At 38.4% G+C, this 19,014-nt stretch overlaps 1 protein-coding gene across 1 annotated transcript in view; it reads right to left on the bottom strand.

The window, feature by feature from the left end:
• FSIP1 (fibrous sheath interacting protein 1) overlaps window positions 1-19,014 on the bottom strand; it is a 212,342-nt gene that overhangs the window by 149,189 nt on the left and 44,139 nt on the right. The window contains exons 6-9 of the mRNA XM_005888930.2: window positions 17,910-18,008; window positions 15,508-15,632; window positions 13,882-13,992; window positions 5,427-5,585 (exon numbers count right to left, since the gene is read on the bottom strand). Of these exons, the coding sequence (XP_005888992.1) occupies window positions 5,427-5,585; window positions 13,882-13,992; window positions 15,508-15,632; window positions 17,910-18,008 (494 nt within the window). The remainder of the gene's footprint in view (window positions 1-5,426; window positions 5,586-13,881; window positions 13,993-15,507; window positions 15,633-17,909; window positions 18,009-19,014) is intronic.

Genomic DNA, 19,014 nt, shown 5'->3' with positions numbered 1-19,014 from the left:
ATGCTTTTCCACAGGCTACTGCTATTTCCTGTCATCAGATGGATTTTTGCCTGGCAGTACTAAAACTAAAGAAAAATATCTTTTAGCCAGATTGTTTTTATCATTTTAAAATACTTCCATGAAATGAAAGAAATCTTGAGGCTTAGCATAGAAAAACCAAGAAATATAAATATAAACTTCAAAGTAATCTGTAAAACACAGGTAGCAAGAATTCCACAGATTTAATTGGGAACGTTTGCCACGTGGCGCAGTGGTAAAGAATCTGCCTGCCAATACAGGAGACACAAGAGATGCGGGTTCGATCCCTGGGTCGGGAAGATCCCCTGGAGGAGGGACCAAAAGGAGCCTGGCAGACTATGGTCCGTGGGGGTCACAAAGAGTCTGAATGACCAAGCTTGCACGTGCACATGTTTGCCAGGTTAGAGGCAAGGATGTCTGAATTAACTTCCTGTTTATTCCTCAATCCACAAACCCATGCTCTCATGGCATACTTCTATATTATTTTTTAATGAACATATGGTCAATAAGATTTCTGTGCTTGTGACTAACATACCTAAAAAAACTCCTCAGTTCCTGACCTTGATCAGCATGTTAAGTAATTTGAGGTCAAGTGAACAGCATGGCCATTATTGGAACTCTGCAAGTTCCTGGACTCAATAATAAAACATCTTTTAAGATTACACATCAAACCATGTTTTATATTTCCTCAAGGTTAGCTAACATTGAAACAGAAAGAGATCGAAAAACAGTTAAATGCTGGTCAAAATTTTCTTGGCAATAGAAGAGGTAAATACAGCTACAATTTTCCTCAATCAAATGTTTGTTAATATTTGTTGGTCTTATCAAAATCATATACAACTGAATCAACAGTTTAAGAACAAGAAAATAAATCGAGTTGAGGAAAACCTTTATAGTCAATTAAACTAGCTGACTTAAGAACAAAGAAATTCCTCATACGTCAATGACAGCCATTTCTGAACATTCTCTCCCAACCAGGAAAACAAAATCTAATGATGAACTGGAATGCTAGATTTAATAAGACTGATTGCATGAGAGATGAATAAATTACACTTCTTTACAAGAGCCAAACTGAATAGAATTTATTATTGAATGCAGTTGCTAAGGACTTAAACTGAGTGCTTACATAACACCTATATCTTGGATATTTCTGGAGAAAGCTGGAATGTAACACAGCTGCAAATAAGAAATACAGTAACTAAATTATAGAACATCACTCAATTTTATGGTGGGATTTACAGTACGTGGAAAGAAATAACTGATTTGTTGGAGGTTAGGGGATGGATACAAAAAGGTATGCACAGTTAAACCGCAGATCCTAAGGAAAAAAATTGCTTCAATTAGTTCTCTTTTGCTATGATGAATGAAAGTAAAAAGCAGATGTAAAACTGCAACCACATGATATTACTCACATTACAGCAACAGCAGCCATTCTTTCTTCTGAAAGTGACCACAAGCTTTGTTTTACACTAAAGAAATCAGACATGTGAAAGCCAAATGCTGCTTTTAAAACATCTCCATGAAGCTAACAGCAAGGGCACCTACATGAGAACATTGTAATCAGCAAACTCATAAGGCAGAGATTCTCATCTGCCCCTTTCACAACAACCAATACTTCCTTCATCTCAGAGTCACCTCTCTGCTGCTGCTAAGTCACTTCAGTCGTGTCCAACTCTGTGTGACCCCATAGACGGCAGCCCACCAGGCTCCCCCATCCCTGGGACTCTCCAGGCAAGAACACTGGAGTGGGTTGCCATTTCCTTCTCCAATGCATGAAAGTGAAAAGTGAAAGTGAAGTCGGTCAGTCGTGTCTGACTCTTCGCGACCCCAGGGACTGCAGCCCACCAGGCTCCTCCATCCATGAGATTTTTCAGGCAAGAGTACTGGAGTGGGGTGCCATCGCCTTCTCCAACTCTCTGGAGCCCCTCAAATTATTGATTCATCCTGGGCTTATGTGCCTACCAGTTTAGCATCTTATTGTTGCCACAGTCAGGTAAGTCAGAAACCCTGCGTGTTTCAACTTGTTTGGGAACTTATTTTCTTGATTAAAATTTTAAAACTTTCAAATGAATTTTTAAAATATCACTCCTTATTAAAATACCACTCCTTCATCAAACTTTCCTTTCCCTGTGTTCCCCAAGCATATGTTTTCCATACTTCTCATAAGATAAGTTCCCATACTGTGGTACTTCTTTCACTGAATGGTCGGCCCACTGCACAAATTGGTCTATGTTTATATGTCCTATCCTCTAGTACCCTACAAGCTGCTTTAAGGTCAGAAGTAAAGCCACATACTAATCTGGATACTCAACTTCCACCACCACGTCATCTCTCATGAAATAACAGGCATTCAAAGACGTTTTGATGGCCTGGGCAGGGGCTGGGCAAGTTACTTAAATGCAAGAAGTAGGCCCATGTTTTGTAGGCAACACAATATGGCGTGATGGATGGTGTAGCAAATTGGAGAACTTGTGCTTCATGGAAAGCAGCAGTTGCTACTCAGCTCAGTCCTATACTTTGTCAATCAGTGCTTCAAGCCTAATGTTGCCAGATTTTCTAATCTTTCAAAAGAAACTAGAAATCTGGACTTTTTATATGAGTTCACCCATTTTCACCAGTTCTCAACCTCATGCTATGTGATGGTGGCCTTCTCCAGGGACTCTGACCTCCTCTACCTCACTCACTGGTTTCTCTTCCTCCTCCTATCCCTCACTTGAAATGAACTCTCTTGATATTCCTTACGGATGAGCTTTCTCTCTCTCCTCTGAACCAGCAAAGCACTTTGCTCACAGCCCTCTATTGTTCTTACCTATGATGTCTTGTACCACAGTTATCTATATATATTCTGTGCCTCTCACAAGGCAATAAGTTTCTTAAGTCACTTATTATATTAATAATAACATCTTTTGGGGTCAGACACTGTGCTAAGTATTTTACACATATTAACTTATAACTCACCTACACTTTAAAAGAACCCTCAGGAATAATATTATCATTACTATTTTACAGATGAAGAAACTGAGGTTTAAAGTGCTTCTAATTAACACCCAAGTCCTCAGAGCCAGTAAGTGGAAGAGCCAGAACCTGAAATAAGGCTTTCTCACTCCACAGTTCTATATGTGCCTGACTCATCTTTAAACGCTCTACAATTCCTTGCATACAGTGAGCACTTGATTAACATTTGTTTAATTGATTGTTGAAAATAGAAATTTATATTCCACTTAAAAGACATTTTTTTCTTAAGGAACATGGAGAAAAATTACTGATGAGTTAATGGTTTGCAGAAAGCTTAAAAAACCATGACTGTGCGTTATGAATATTTGTGTTCAGCAATAGATTGGAGGCCATTCATCAACTGAATAGATATGCAGGGTTTATCCTGAGATACTTTTCAGTGTATTATTCAAAGAGAATTCCAATCCAAAAATAATATCCGTAAAGTAATCTGCCATGCTAGCATTTCTAGCCTGAAAATTCAATGTGCAATACTGGTTTTAGTTAGAAATGAGGAAATGCCAACAGGAGATTTAATAAAAGCTCAAAAGATTTTTTTTTTTTTTTTGCATACAAGGAGCATTAATTACCTCCTTTCAATAACTAGGATGTCACATTTCTGTTTCTGCATCCAGTAGGAGTCCCAAAATGCAGTTTTATCTTTTCTCTAAATATAGTTTGTTTCACATAAAAATATATAATATCAGTATGTTACAACTAAGTAATGTACTGGTTTTCCCTTTTATTATTTTTTAAATATTTTGTTTAAATCATAAATGCTAACTTTGAAATGTGATTTAGATGACAATGACAGCATCTGATCATTGTCATCTAACAAATTTCTAAATTCTAAGTTTCTCTTTCAAGAATAACATTTGATGATTGTGAAAAAGACATTTTCTGTATTTTGGACCATTATCCAGCTTTGAGATCTCAGCAGCCTTTGAAATCTAACAACAATAACAACAACAAAAATCAGCTATAACAGAGAAAGAACAAAGAATATCCCTGAACAATTTTATTCCCCTGTCCTGGCTTCCTCCTTTTGGGAATGGGTACCCAGTAAACATAAATAAACTAGCAGCAAAAATGCTGATGTGTCAAAGTCCTGGGGTATATTTGGGTGAGGACAGAGATTCTATAGTTCTTAGAACTCTGCCCCTAGTCCAGAAAACAGTGGTTCCCACTACCACCACCGAGCTGTGTAAAGGGTTCAGAGGCAGCTGTGCCTGGTCCTTAGGAATGTAATTTAAGGAAGCTGTGATGACTCCATAAAGGTTCCCTCACAACCAAACTTTCTTGGGAGCATATTAACACTGCTCCCTTCCCTTAAGGTAGTTCAGCTGACCCAAATCCAGATCCCTAACCTTCAACTGACAGCTTGAAGAAAAGATTCACTATAAATAAGAATTATTACCTATAGACTACTGATATTATTTACATTTTTAAAAAAACAAGTAAAATCACATGCATCTAATATCGTAAGAAAATGATTTGGCGATATGTTTACAAAATTGATGGAGGATTAGTAGACTAACAAATGACCAGCCATTTTCTCTTCAGGCAAAATTACCACCCAACTGCAAACTAGATCCCACAAAATACTGACACCTAGGGCAGGAAAAGAATTTACTTTTCCAAAGATGCTGCCATTCTTCTGCTCTTCTTCACCTTCCACTAGCTACATAAAAGAATATCTGGGGGAACTATCAAGTGAAGAATCCTCACAGGATAGAGGTCATCAGCACGGCAAGCTTCGTTGTTTAGTCACTCAGTTGAGTCTGGCTCTTTGAGACCCCGTGGACTGTAGCCCAGCAGGCTCCTCTGTCCATGGGATTCTCCAGGCAAGAATACTGGAGTGGGTTGCCATTTCCTTCTCCAGGGGATCTTCCTGACCCAAGGATTGAACCCACATCTCCTACAAGTCTCCTGTACTGCAGGCAGCTTTCTTTACCACTGAGCCACAGGGAAACCCATATGGTGAGCTTCACTGCTTGTTAAATTAAAGGAGCTAGAAGAATGTGGCAGAGTAAGGGACAGGTGACTATCATTGCTAACTCCTAGAACCAAGGAACAGACAGAAATAAAGCTCTCAAAGGAATGAGTACTGCATTGATTCTCTTCCCTCTCCTCTCCTCTGTTCATAATCAAGAATTAGCTTAAGTCATAAAGATATTAAAATAAATATTTCCTCAGTAACCCCATCCTAGCAAATTATCAACTGAAAGAACAATGAACAGAAAGTCAGCCAGGGAAAATACACACTGCTGTGGAAATCACTATCACTACAGTTATAGTCATGGGAAAAGCAACTGGGAAGAAATCTCTTTAGTTAACAAGAAGATTGTCAAACGATGTGAACTAGCGTAGGTACATACAAACCTGAAATCTATAGGCTCTTGAATCAAATATACCTTATCATTCTGATGTTCTGGTCTTGGAGAAGAGCTGAAAATTGTTGGGTAGGTGGCAGAAAGTTCTTGGAGTTTTGTATCAATTTCAGCAAGCTGCTGATGCTGGGTGACTGCAAGCGTGTATCCTTCTCCTGGGACCAGCCAGCCACACTGACCTCCCTAAAAGGAAACAAGGGTCACCAGGTCATTCTCACACTACATTTTTCCCAAAATATACCTTTCAAACAGCCACATCAATGCTCCTCACAAAAACAAATAAAAATTTTAAATTAAAAAAATAGAATTAACTTGGGATAGTACAAGAAAAAATTAAATAGTTTAAGGTTTCATTATCTGCCAACTCTGCATATTCTTATATTTTGCAGGGTTTTCCCACTATGGAATAAATCTCTTAGCCTCAAAGTCTGAGTCTCATAATATCCATATTTCTCCACTCTGGAAAAGTGGTTTGTTGAATAGGAAGAAATCATGTTTACACTATAGTGGACATGTTATTTTCAAAATTTGTCCCTGAAAAGTAATTGAGTCTATAAACTCAGTTGTTTGGGTTTCAAGATCACAACTGGCCATTCAACCAACATTAGTTTCTCTTTTTTTTTTAGTTTTGTAAATTAATTTTTATCAGAGTATAGTTGCTTTACAATGTTGTATTGTTTTCCACTGTACAGCAAAATGAATATATGTATATGTGTACTTTGGCCACCTCATGCAAAGAGTTGACTCATTGGAAAAGACGCTGATGCTGGGAGGGATTGGGGGCAGGAGGAGAAGGGGATGACAGAGGATGAGATGGCTGGATGGCATCACCAACTCGATGGACATGAGATTGAGTGAACTCCGGGAGTTGGTGATGGACAGAGAGGCCTGGTGTGCTGTGATTCATGGGGTCGCAAAGAGTTGGACACGACTGAGCAACTGAACTGAACTGAACTGAACTGATACCTATATCCCCCCCTTTGGATTTCCTTCCCATTCAGGTCACAACCGAGCATTAAGTAGAGTTCTTTGTTTTATATGGTATGTTCTCATTAGTTACCTATTTTATACATAGTATCAACAATGTATATGTGTCAATCTCAATTTTAGTTTCTTCACAGGTTAAAAGCCATTCATAATATTTCATTCAAAAATCCACTACTGGACATATGTATACCTATGGTTGATTCATGTTGATGTTTGGCAGAAAATAACAAAATTCTGTAAAGCAATTATCCTTCAATTAAAAAATAGATTAAAAAAATTTTTTAAATCCCCTACTGTGGGGAGGCCTTATACTGGGCACTAGTGATTCAATATGAATCTCACACATTCCTGCCTTTAGGAGTTCTCAGTCCCTTGACAGCAAAGATTTTAACAAGGTGTGAAAAGTATTGGTAAATCCAGGGCTCCACGGGGATCAGGGAGGGTCAACTAGCCTCTCTGAACAGGAAAGAGCAAGGAGAAAAAGTGTTTGGAGAAGGCTTCCTAAAGGAAATAATCAATCTTAGTAACATCTTAGAGAAACAACACAATTAGCTGTGCACTTTAAAACTGGAGCTGGTGAGGGTGAGATGGTAGGCAGAAAATCCAGTTAAGAAGCAAAAGCCACAATCTAAAAGAAAAGTGATGAGTGTCTGAACTTGGAACATTTCCTAGGAATGCAGAACACAGAACCAATTCCAGAGATACTTAGGAAGCAGAATGTACAGAATCTGGAAATAATTTGATGGAAGAATGAGGGAGGAGTATGAATCAAGAATAAAAACCAAATTTCTGATTTTTATCAACTAGGGGGATAGTGGTCATATGGATCAAAATAAGGAATATCCAGACACACAGTAGGTTTAAGGAGGCAAATGATAATGAATTCTGTTTGGGGCCTTTCAATATTCACAGATATCCCTAGGATATCCACAGATTATGTCAGATAGTTAAATATGTTTGTCTGAAGTTCAAGATAGAGACTTGGAAATAAGTATTTTGGACTCACCCATAATTCTATAGTGATTCAAACCCTCAGAGCATGGGAATGGGTGAGGTCACAAAGAGAAGCGTGAAGACAGAAGACCCATGAAGAACACTAACAACAAAGGGGCAGATGGAGGGCAAGGAAGCATGAGAATTTCATGCCCTTTGGTTTCATGACTCTAAAACCAGGGATCAATCCCTAAGTGGTAACCAGAAAAAGTACATGCAAAAACTTATGCAGAAAGACTTAACATGTGTCTCTCCCTGGCCCCAGCATCCTATCTCCGTTCCTGCTTCAGTGACACTAATACTGCATAAGCCTCTCTAGGGAACAGGTCCCCACCAGACACTCCTTCTCCCTACCCACTGACATCAAGAAGACAAGCAAATGAACTAGATTCAGTCAATTGGAAGTAAACACCCTGCCTGGACTTAGACTGTTGAGGGAGAGACAGATTCAAAGATGCCAGGAAGGTGGGAAGAGATTAACCATGACAGCAACAGCAGCGAGGAGCCAGTGTTGGAGCAGGGAAGGCGGCGGCAGTGCTCGCTAGCACGGGTGTCTGGCATCTGGCGGCTGCAGTGCAACCCTGAACCAGCCTGCTTCTGAGGAGTTTCTAGGGCCATTTTTCTGTCTATTTTTTCTGGCCATTTGCTTGATTTCTGCCTGGTTTACAAACTTGGTCCTTCAAACTTTCCACTGTACCTTTGAGGTACCCAAGTCTCCCAAAAAATTCATTTTCTCCCTTTTTTAACCAAAATTTGCCTCCATTTCTGGCAACCCAAAACACTGAATTTTTTTGCCATGTTACTTATAATAAAGGATAATTTCAAAAAGTCTGAAAATAGGGAGAAAGTGAGATTATACTATATCCATATAAGATATACTATAGCAATAAACATTTAAAATATACTTGCAAGTTGGCATATGAAAATTATACATAATTATAAAAAATTTAATTAGTCATAAATAAATTCTGATCTTTTTTCCTAAGTAAAAGTGATATAAATACTGTATGACCTAAGAGAAATAAGAATCTGACACACACACAAAATAAAAACTATGGAATCAATGATTAAATATTGGTTAATAAATTTTAAATTCTTGTTTGAATGGAATTCTTTTTAAATGACACTGAAGTAAAAGAAACTGTTCAACTAAGTGCAGCAGAAATTGAAATGTTTCATGTTTTATACTGTAACAGAAGGAAATTGTGTGTTGTTGTTCAGTCGCTCTGTCATGTCTGACTCTGCAACCCCATGGACTGCAGCACGCCAGACTTCCCTGTCCTTTACCATCTCCCAAAGTTTGATCAAAGATATGTCCATTGAGTTGGTGATGCCCTCCAACCATTTCATCCTCTGTTGTCCCCTTCTCCTCCTGCCTTCAATCTTTCCCAGCATCAGGGTCTTTTCTAATGAGTTGGCTCCTCTCATTAGCTGGCCAAAGTACTGCACCTTCAGCTTCAGCGTCAGTCCTTCCAATGAATATTCAGTGTTGATTTCCTTCAAGATTGACTGGTTTGATCTCTGTGCTATCCAAGGGGCCCTGAAGAGTCTTCTCCAGCACCACAGTCCAAAAGCATCAATTCTTCAGCGCTCAGCCTTTTTTATCATCCAGCACTTACATTGTACACGACTACTGGAAAAACCATAACTTTGACTATACGGACCTTTGTCAGCAAAGTAATGTCTCTGCTTTTCTAATTCACTGTCTAGGTTGGTCATAGCTTTTCTTTCAAGGAGCAAGCATCTTTTAATTTGATGGCTGCAGTCACCATCCACAGTGATTTTAGAGCCCAAGAAAATAAAGTTTGTCACTGTTTCCATTGTTTCCCCATCTATTTGTCATGAAGTGATGGATGCCATAATCTTCATTTTTTGAACATTGAGTTTTAAGCCAGCTTTTTCACTCTCCTCTTTCACCTTCATCAAGAGACTCTTTAGTTCCTCTTTGCTTTCTGCCTTAAGGGTGGTATCATCTGGGTATCTGTGGTTATTGATATTTCCCCTGGCAATCTTGATTCCAGCTTGCACTTCATCCAGCCCAGCATTTCGAATGATGTACTCTGCAAATAAATTAAATAAGCAGGGTGACAATATACAGACTTGATGTACTCCTTTCCCAATTTGGAACCAGTCCATTGTTCCACATCCGGTTCTAACTGTTGCTTCTTGACCTGCATACAGGTATGTAACATGTAGTAGATGATGTTGGAGAAGGCAATGGCACCCCACTGCAGTACTCTTGCCTGGAAAATCCCATGGACGGAGGAGCCTGGTAGGCTGCAGTCCATGGGGTCGCTAAGAGTCGGACACGCCTGAGCAAGTTCACTTTGACTTTTCACTTTCATGCATTGGAGGAGGAAATGGCAACCCACTCCAGTGTTCTTGCCTGGAGAATCCCAGGGACAGAGGAGCCTGGTGGGCTGCCGTCTGTGGGGTCGCACAGAGTCGGACACGACTGAAGTGACTTAGCAGCAGCAGCAGCAGATGATGTACGTGTTTCTGCCTACACTTGCAATGTGTAGGAATCTCGCCTCCCTAAGACAGAACCCAGAAAATGCTTTTCACCACCTGCTTTACAGCTAGGATTCAGGCCAGAATGAGGGTCTACAATCAGATTCACCCGTCTAGTATTGATTTAGATGTGAGGAATTTAAGATCTGATGCAAAACCCATTTTGCTGGGAAGGGTGACAGCAGAGGCTTCCGGCTTTGGGGAAAGTCATTAGTAGTTGTGAGTTCCCAACACAGGGAAAAATCTTTAACAAATTCAAAGTATCCTAGACAAATTGAAGAGAACATTACATCCATGCAATGAAACATGCCACTGTAAGGAACAACCAGCAGGCATGAGTTCTGAGGAATTCAAACATAATTACCATGTTAGTCATCTTTATGTTGGATTTGTCAGAGGTGAAGTGGCAGAGCACTCCAAAAGGACATACAGATACTTGAAAGAATACAGCAAATCCGAAGCATGGCAAGAAGTCTGGTACCGTTTCAGGAAACAATAGATAGATCAATCCCTTCCTCAAAGTGGCAGTCCCTTCCTGCCACATCCATGTCTTCCTCCTCTGATCTCTATTCCATCATGTGTCACCACCTATCCGGCATCATAGAATCTCCATATAAAATATCTCCCACATCAGATAATAAAAAAGGACACCTTCTCCTCAGAGGACTTGCAGAAAGAACTTTCAGCAAATATTAGTTTAAAAAATAATAATAACTGTAAAAATAGCAACAATCTCAAAAGAGGGCTGCACAAGCAAAGTAAGCAAAATAGAGATGTTTGAAATTCAACTCAGAAAACTGTAAAATGAATGTAGATGAGCAAAAGGACAAAAAGGATAAAGATTATAAGAAAAATACTTGAAGGCCTGGAGGAGAGATCCTGGAGGAGATTCTATACCCATGTATGGGCTTGGTACATAGACTGACCTGGTCCCCTTTTCCAATGTCCTCCTCCTTCACCTTTCTCTGCTAAAAAAACAAGAAATAAAATCCTTGGATCCCCGGTCTTGACTGCACAGCTGTATGAAATGAATGACCATGTGCAGTCTTAGCTTGGCCGGTGAGGTGCAGGTGGAAGTCATGGGGAGACCACAGCTTCCCAAGCAAAAAGGCAAAGCTTCAGAGGTATCTCTTTTACCCTTTCCTTTCCCCCTTTCTTTCTGCCTGGAAAATTTACACATTATCTACAGATATAGCAGTCATCTTGCATGCTGAGAAACAAAAACACATTAAGACCATGAGTCAAGAAGATCAAAAGACACTAGCTACTTACACTTGGATTTCTTGTCACAAAAAAAAAAAAAAAGTAAGTTTCTTATTTAAGTCATGGTTTTTAAAGTTTTCTGTGACTTACAGTTAATCCCATTTCCACCTGATACCCACTTTATAGGAAGCCCAAAAGGAAAGAAAAAGAGATGACAGAAGAGAAGAAATAACAGAAGATAATTTTCTGAACAGATGAAAAAATTGAACCTTCATGTAAAAAGTGCCTACATACAAGATGCCATGCAAGAACAAAAATATTTTTAAAGATGTACACAAATAAGTTCTGACAAAATTGGCGAACTCAAAAATAAAGAGAAAAATCCTACAAGCTTCCAGAAAGGATTTTACATCTAGAATTTAGTTAACACCATTTAAAGCTACCATTTGAAGCCATCATTCAAGGGGGAGATATGGGCTTCCCTGGTAGCTCAGCAGTTAAAGCATCTGCCAGCAATGCAGGAGACCCGGGTTGGATCCCTGGGTTAGGAAGATCCCCTGGAGAAGGAAATGGCAACCCACTCCAGTATTCTTGCCTGGAGAATCCCATGGACAGAGGAGCCTGGTGGGCTACAGTCCACGGGGTCACAAAGAGTTGGACACGACTGAGAGACTTCACTTTCACTTTCACTTTTCAAGTGGGAGAAGAATTAATTTTTGAATATGCAAACACTCAAAAATTATCTACACACCATCATATTTAGGGGAATTCTTTTAATTCCAGAAAAATAACTCAGGAAAAATGATTTTGACCCCATGGACTGTAGCCCACCAGGCTCCTCTTTCCATGGGATTTTCCAGGCAAGAATATTGCAATGGGTTGCCATTTCCTCCTCCAGGGGATCTTCCTGACCCAGGGATCAAACTCACAACTCCTGCCTCTCCTCCACTGCAGCCAATTCTTTACCACTGAGCCATCAGAGAAGCCCCAATAAACAATTAGTTGAGTTTAAATACACAGGTAATACGGCGGTTTTAAAATGTGGCTACTGTTGAGAAAGATTCCTGAAATATAAGAAGCATACTATTTTTAAAAGGAAAACTTATAACATCCTGAAAAGGAAAACTTATAACATCCTGGAACTAAAATTCCAAGTGATTTCAATGCATTCTAGAGAAATGGGAGAAGAGGGAAATCAAAGCATACCAAAGATCCTGCCCTGTTAAGACGTAAGATTTTAGAAATTAATTAATTATTGAAGAACCTCTAGAAAGGAAAGCAGCCCACTGCCAACACTCTGATCCTAGTCCAGTGAGACCATTTTAGATTTCTGTCCAGGAGAAACTGAGCTGAGAAGACCTAACTTTCTAAGGTGACAGAACTGGAAAGTGACAGATCCTGCTTTCTAGCCAGTCTGCCAAAGCCAGCACTCAACCACTCTCCTAAACCACCTCCAGTGTCTGCAGATCCATTTTCCATTTCGCCAGAACACAGTGTCAGCTGTGAATACATAACCTGGAGGAATATACACCAGCCTTTCTTGGAGTGGGAATTATAGAGAATTGGTTTTTTTTTAATCTGAATTTCTAGTTTCTCTTGACAAATTGGAGGATCCAGGCAGCCCTGGGCAGGGATTTCTAGGCAGCAGCAGCCACTGACTGGCATACTGGCCCAGGTATTGCTGCACATGCACTGCTTTTTAGCCAGAGCTAAAACTGCCCTCTGAACCTACATGTCTTAGGCTGGGTTCCCTAGACCCAGAACCTGAGGCAGAGATTCCTGTTTAAGTGACTTAGCGGAAGAGTGCTTTCAGGATTAGAGGTGTGAGGAAAGCAGGCTAGGAACAAGGGAACAAAGCCAGACAAGGGTGTTGTCTCAGCTGAAGACCAACTGACCCCTGGGGAAGCTCTGGAGGACAAACTGCAGCACACAGCTCATCCTATTTCAAGGTGAGGAAACAAAGGGGCCGGGCGGGGTCGGGGGGGCGGGTGCCATCCTCTCCTGGACTGGTCAGCTCCCATTTGGCCCAGGACAATTCTCCAGAGAAGGAGTCACAGCAGGGGATGGATGCGCAGATGTGCTAGGTAAAAGGCTGCTCCAGGGTGTCAGCAGCAGTCACCGTATTATCTCTATTAAACACAGGAGAATAAAAATTAGATGACAGCGCTAAGAGTTTCAAGGAACACAGGACAATGTATTTCTTTGTGGAAGTAAGAATAGAGCTAGAAGTTTAGTATGCAAACAAGTGCAAATGCTGAGCCTGCGTTACTCACGTGACCTGCCCAGGCCCTGTAAATACTCACATTCACACCATGGATTCACTCCTCAGACTCAGCCTGTGCTTGCCCCAGACTCTTCAGGGAACTGAATACCCAACATTACCTGGACAGGAGCTGGATGGTGCTCTTAAGGATTACTAAAGATTACACTGAAATTATGTGGAATTGGTTTAGGGATAATAAGAAATGTCCAAAAAAAAGGATCCAGAGAAACATATCTCTATGTCATCAATGAGCAAGCCCGTCACATCACAGGCAGAGGGTATTATTGTGAAAACCAACGTGTAGGCCACTCTTATAATGCCATAAGAGAGTCAATAATGAATCAACAAGAATAAATTGGAAAATTTCGATAAAAATAAAATTGTAAAACAGGATTTTTTAAGTTAAAAATATTGCCTCATAATTTGAAAAATTACTGCAATTTTTGCTATTTGATCAACAATATGATTTTAAAAATAAAAATTAAGACATGTGGAGCCTGTAGAATATCAGAGTTTACTTACCTCAGAACTGGACAGCCCTGAATCACTATCGTCTAAGTCCTTCAAAAGTTCAACCAGCTTTTCCTTTTCTCTGTCAATCATAACCACAGGTTTTCCTGAATTCTTGGCCAACTACAGAATGTATGAAAAGAAAATATTAAATACTCAAAGCAACTCATAGTTCAGGAAAAATTAAAATGGAATCTGAGGCTTCTACAATACAGATTCACTAAGGCAAAATTTGTTATATTAGGCATTTTCATTTGCTGGGTAATTTTGTTTTATTCTAAATTTTGGAAGAGCTCCATTATCCAAGCAAAGATATTCAACCATCTCAACAAACATTTTATATAAAAAATAAAACATGGGCAGTTTGCAAACCTCTCTTTATATTAAATGTATCAAATGCAACATACTTGCTGAGACATTTGGGAGGAATCTTACCACTTTCTATGTGATATATATCCACTAAATGAAATGGCTTTTAAGTTTCAAGACTATCACATCAGGAGTTTAAATAGGATTCAGTTACTATTGATAAAAGGAAAAAGGAAAATCTATGGTGGAACTGCTATCTGTGTCAGCAAGAACTTGGATGTGGGGAAAACCCTACTGCTCTTGGAAAATTATACATTAAGTCAACAAACAATGAGCCAGTGCAAAAAGAGCAAGCTGGCAAAGGTTTCTTTCAGATCATAGGAACATGGAGCAAAAAGAGCAAGCTGGCAAAGGTTTCTTTCAGATCATAGGAACATGGAGCACATAAAAGTCAAGAGTCCCAGAGGCCAGTCCTGGCAGTGGCAGGCTGACCCATGAATCCAGTCTCCCTGGAAAAGACATGCTAATTGTGGAAAACATCAGGCTTGAACTATGAAGAATTACTTAACTCTCTCCTCTTAAAACATCACACTTATCAATGTAGCTTTCTAGTGACTTAACTGCCTGAGTGGCTTGCCATGAACCTTCTGTTCACCATACTTTTATTTCTTGCTATAAATTATTTCACATTCTGGTCAAATACAGGAGTCCTTGTGCCCTTGGTTAGTCTAAGTCTGCCTGGAGGACAAACCAAGTCAGACTGCACAGCCTTTAAAACCAAGTTAAGCCTCTATATCAGTGAGCTAATCAAAGCAAGAGACAAACAACAGGCTGCTCCAGGAGCTGGGAGAGGAGAGGCAGGGCCAGTAGGCAGACAACCAGTTGACCTCTCCACCTCTGCCAAGAGCATTTTCCACTCAAATTTCTAAATGCACCAACCATAAAATCAGTCCCATTACTTTAAAGAAAACCAATTTTATTAATATGCAATTTAAAATCTGGGAAACAGTATATAAAACTATTATTTAAATAAATGTTTTTCAAATTGCAGGAACCAGATTCATTTCTGGGCAATGAAACAAATGTATTAAGTTGCAGCTAGCAATTTTTAAGAGGGTAGGATGAGATAGAATAGGCTAGGATGGAGTGAAAATAGTGAAATTAAGCATTGGTTCATATAACTTCTCTTACAGTTATATAAATTGCTTCAATTACATATACATGTATCATGGTCAAAAAAAATTTTTTTTAAGACAACGAACATAGCTATCTCCATTTTTGCAACTCATTTAGTCCCACATTCTGGCTTCTAAATTTCTAGGTACATACCTCAATGTTTCGCTTAATAAAATCCTGGCTGTGTTTACCCCTGAGTTCAATCTTTTCTGTATTTGAGAAAGGTTTATTTTCTGCTTTGATCATTGACTCATTTCTTTCCACATCATAGGTAGAATCTAATAATAAAAAAGTTCAAAATTTTTTCAGAATTATAATTGTCCATTATGCCAGAATTTACCTTAAGCATATATTGAAACATATAAGAAATAAACACACGTAGAAAAGGTCCTAAATTTCAGATCAGAAACTTAAGACACACAAACATTTATTCTTAAAAAGATAAATGTGCTACCATAATTTACAATGAAGTTCTCATAAAACTTTTGTTATTATCATGTGTCAAACTTCTTGCTGTTGATTTCTTTGGAATCATGGGAGATATGAAAAGAACTTCAAGCAATATACATGAAGGAGAAATCGCTGATGTCATGAGAATTTTAACATGTATTTTATTTTAGTATTTATATGACATAAAACTTACTCTAAAGACTAGAACCATTACCTACTACTCACTGATTCGCTATCATCTTAGAAAAATAAACTTCTTGTTCAAACCTGTTTTTTAAGCCAGGTCGGGGCATAAGTGTTCTGGATGTCCCTCGTCCTATCTGCACAAACCCCTAAAGCCCATCTCAGTTTGTCAGTTTTTCTCAACCTTTGAAGAGCTTTGCATCAGCGTCAATTGTTCAGACCCTGAGTGCTCAAGACAAGAGCAAGAAAAATACTTGTGGCCTCTTATCCCCTTTATAAAATATCTTGGTTTCACTGTAGTCACATTTAAAGCATTTTTAAAAAGACCATGCGAATCCTTCATTAAAGCTCTAAAAATATGCATAAAAAGAGTCTTCCTAAATGACAAATAGAGTCCACCTTACAAAACAGGATAAACTGCCGTATTAAAGTACTAGAGAAAAAAAAAAAAACACTAGCCAGTAGCTCAGTGCAGACAGGCTTACTTAAAAGTTATCTTTGTTTTATGAGAGGTAACCTCAATAAAAAGGATTCAGGGAGCTAGTCAATTGGTGTTTTGTGGCTCATTAGCAAAGATTCAGTACAAATTTAATAGTTAAAGAATAAATTTTAATTACACTAGTTGGAAAGACCAATAAAAAGTGTTAGATCTCTGAATTTAATTTCTTTTCAGACTAAAATAAATTTGAGTAAAAAAAAAAACAACAACAAAGTTTTACTCAAATTTAAGTTACACATTTCTAAGCAAAAAAAAAAAAAAAATCTACGCTTTATAACTGAGAGTTCATTCTTTAATCAATCTGGTGTCTCAGATGGTAAAGAATCTGCCTGCAATGTGGGAGACCTGGGTTCGATCCCTGGGTCAGGAAGATCCCTTGGAGAAGGAAATGGCAACCCATTCCAGTATTCTTGCCTGGAAAACCCCAGTGACAGAGGAGCCTGGAGTCAGTCCATGGGGTCGTATAGAGTTGGACATGACTGAGTGACTTACAAACACCAATAGTTAAAGTATGAGTTATTTTTTTGGTGAGTGGCCTTCTTAGATATAAAATATATAACTCTTTCCCATAATCCAAGTTGTATATAGTCTTTTTAACTGAAATCTGAAGTTTATTCATTCAGCTGAAGTTTCATATTCTCTTAAACAACACATTAAAATAAATCAAATTATACAAAGTGTTATATACTGTTACATTATACATATAAAACTTTTATTCATGTTGATGTATGACAAAAACCATCACAATATTGTAATTATCATCCAATTAAACTAATTTTTAAAAATAAAAAAATAAAATAAATCAAATTAAATGCATCTTTGTCTACATTTATAATAGTTTCTTTAAAATACACTTTTAATACATTGTAGGAAAAAATCTTAGATAGTCTGGTAAAAACTATCTGCCTAGAAATGTCCTCTTCTCCTCTCCATCCTGGGAGTGATCCAGGGTAGAAGTTGCCATGTCCCGGTAGTAACCCCAGCTTTTGCTAGGTTGGATGAATTGGTTGGACCAAGGGTGGGCACCTAACCCAAGATGGATCAGTTGGTCTCTTCTCTAGGATTATGGAATTGAATCACCCTCTCAATGACTAGCGAAAGGATATGATCTTAGGAATCAAAGAAGCTATCTACCAGGAGGATTCTTTTCATAAATTTTCTTTTTCACTTAAACTAGATTTCCATCACTAGCAGCCAGATTTAACTGTTTATTATACAAAATTTCAAATGTTCTAAAGACGACTATTATAATGAACCCTCAACAACTAACTTCAATAATGATTAACTCGTGACTAATCCTGTTTCATCTAGAACCTCACCTACTTCCCCTCACCACTGAATTAAATCACATCAAATCATTTCATCTGTGAATATTTGTATATATAGCTAGTATCTTCTTGTGACAATATATAAAATCACATACCTTGTTTGACATTCTGTATATGATTTTCATAGTTTTCTGGTGGAACTTGAGTGTGAAACACGGAGAAAAAGGTATCTTCATGCTTGTTACAAGAAGGATCTAGTGATTTAAACATTTTGTTCAATATCATATGTTAACATATATATATGGAATCTAGAAAGACGGTACTGATGAATGCATTTGTAGGGCAGCAATGGAGATGCAGATATGGAGAACAGACTTATGGACATGGGGCAGCAGTAGGGGGAGAAGAAGGTGGGACAAATGGAGAGAGTAACATGGAAAAAATATATACACTGCCATATGTAAGACAGACAGCCAGTGGGAATTTGCTGTATGACTCAGGGAACTCAAACTGGGGCTCTATAACAACCTAGAGGGGTGGGATGGGGTGGGAGGTCAGAGGGAGGTTCAAGAGGAAGGGAACCTATGGCTGCTTCATGCTATTATATGGCAGAAACCAACATAATATTGTAAAGCAATTACCCTTCAATTAAAAACAAATGAATTTTTAAAAAGCATTTGTTCAATACATACAAAATAAATAAGGAATCGTTTATGTGGACAGTTGTTTTTAAAAAACAGATAAGATCTAATAATGTCCTCTGCAATATTCCTCAACTTCCTCTACACGTTTCTTAAGACAATGTCACTTTCAGATAGAAATGATAATCATCTTTGTACACATGAGCCACTGAAACCGAGAAATCAAAGCCAGTCAACAGTTTCCGTAGAACTTCTGTGCAAGAAGTATGCACCAGGGTGTGCTAAAATATCACATGAATTACCTGGATATAATATACCAAATTCTAACATTCATAAAACAGAGAACATGCACACTGAATAACTTTGTGTTTCTACTCCTTATTTTAGATCCACAAGGTGAGATTTCAGATATATGAGCCGTTATTAAAATAACAGAATGTGTTTGAGAGAAAACTGGAGAGACACTTGGCAGTTAGCTTTCCTTTTTTTGATTCTCTTGGGATACTACACATAAAAATTTAAGAAACTGTGTTTAACTCTTTTTGTTTAATTTAATTTGTCTTATGTTCCATTAAGCTAATTTAGACAATGTATATTTACAAGAAACAGCTAACATAAA

Source organism: Bos mutus, chromosome 10 (assembly GCF_027580195.1).
Source record: "Bos mutus isolate GX-2022 chromosome 10, NWIPB_WYAK_1.1, whole genome shotgun sequence".
In the NCBI taxonomy this organism is placed as follows: domain Eukaryota; kingdom Metazoa; phylum Chordata; class Mammalia; order Artiodactyla; family Bovidae; genus Bos; species Bos mutus.
Note: the sequence above shows the minus strand (reverse complement) of the source record. Positions and strands in the feature narration are given on the sequence as shown.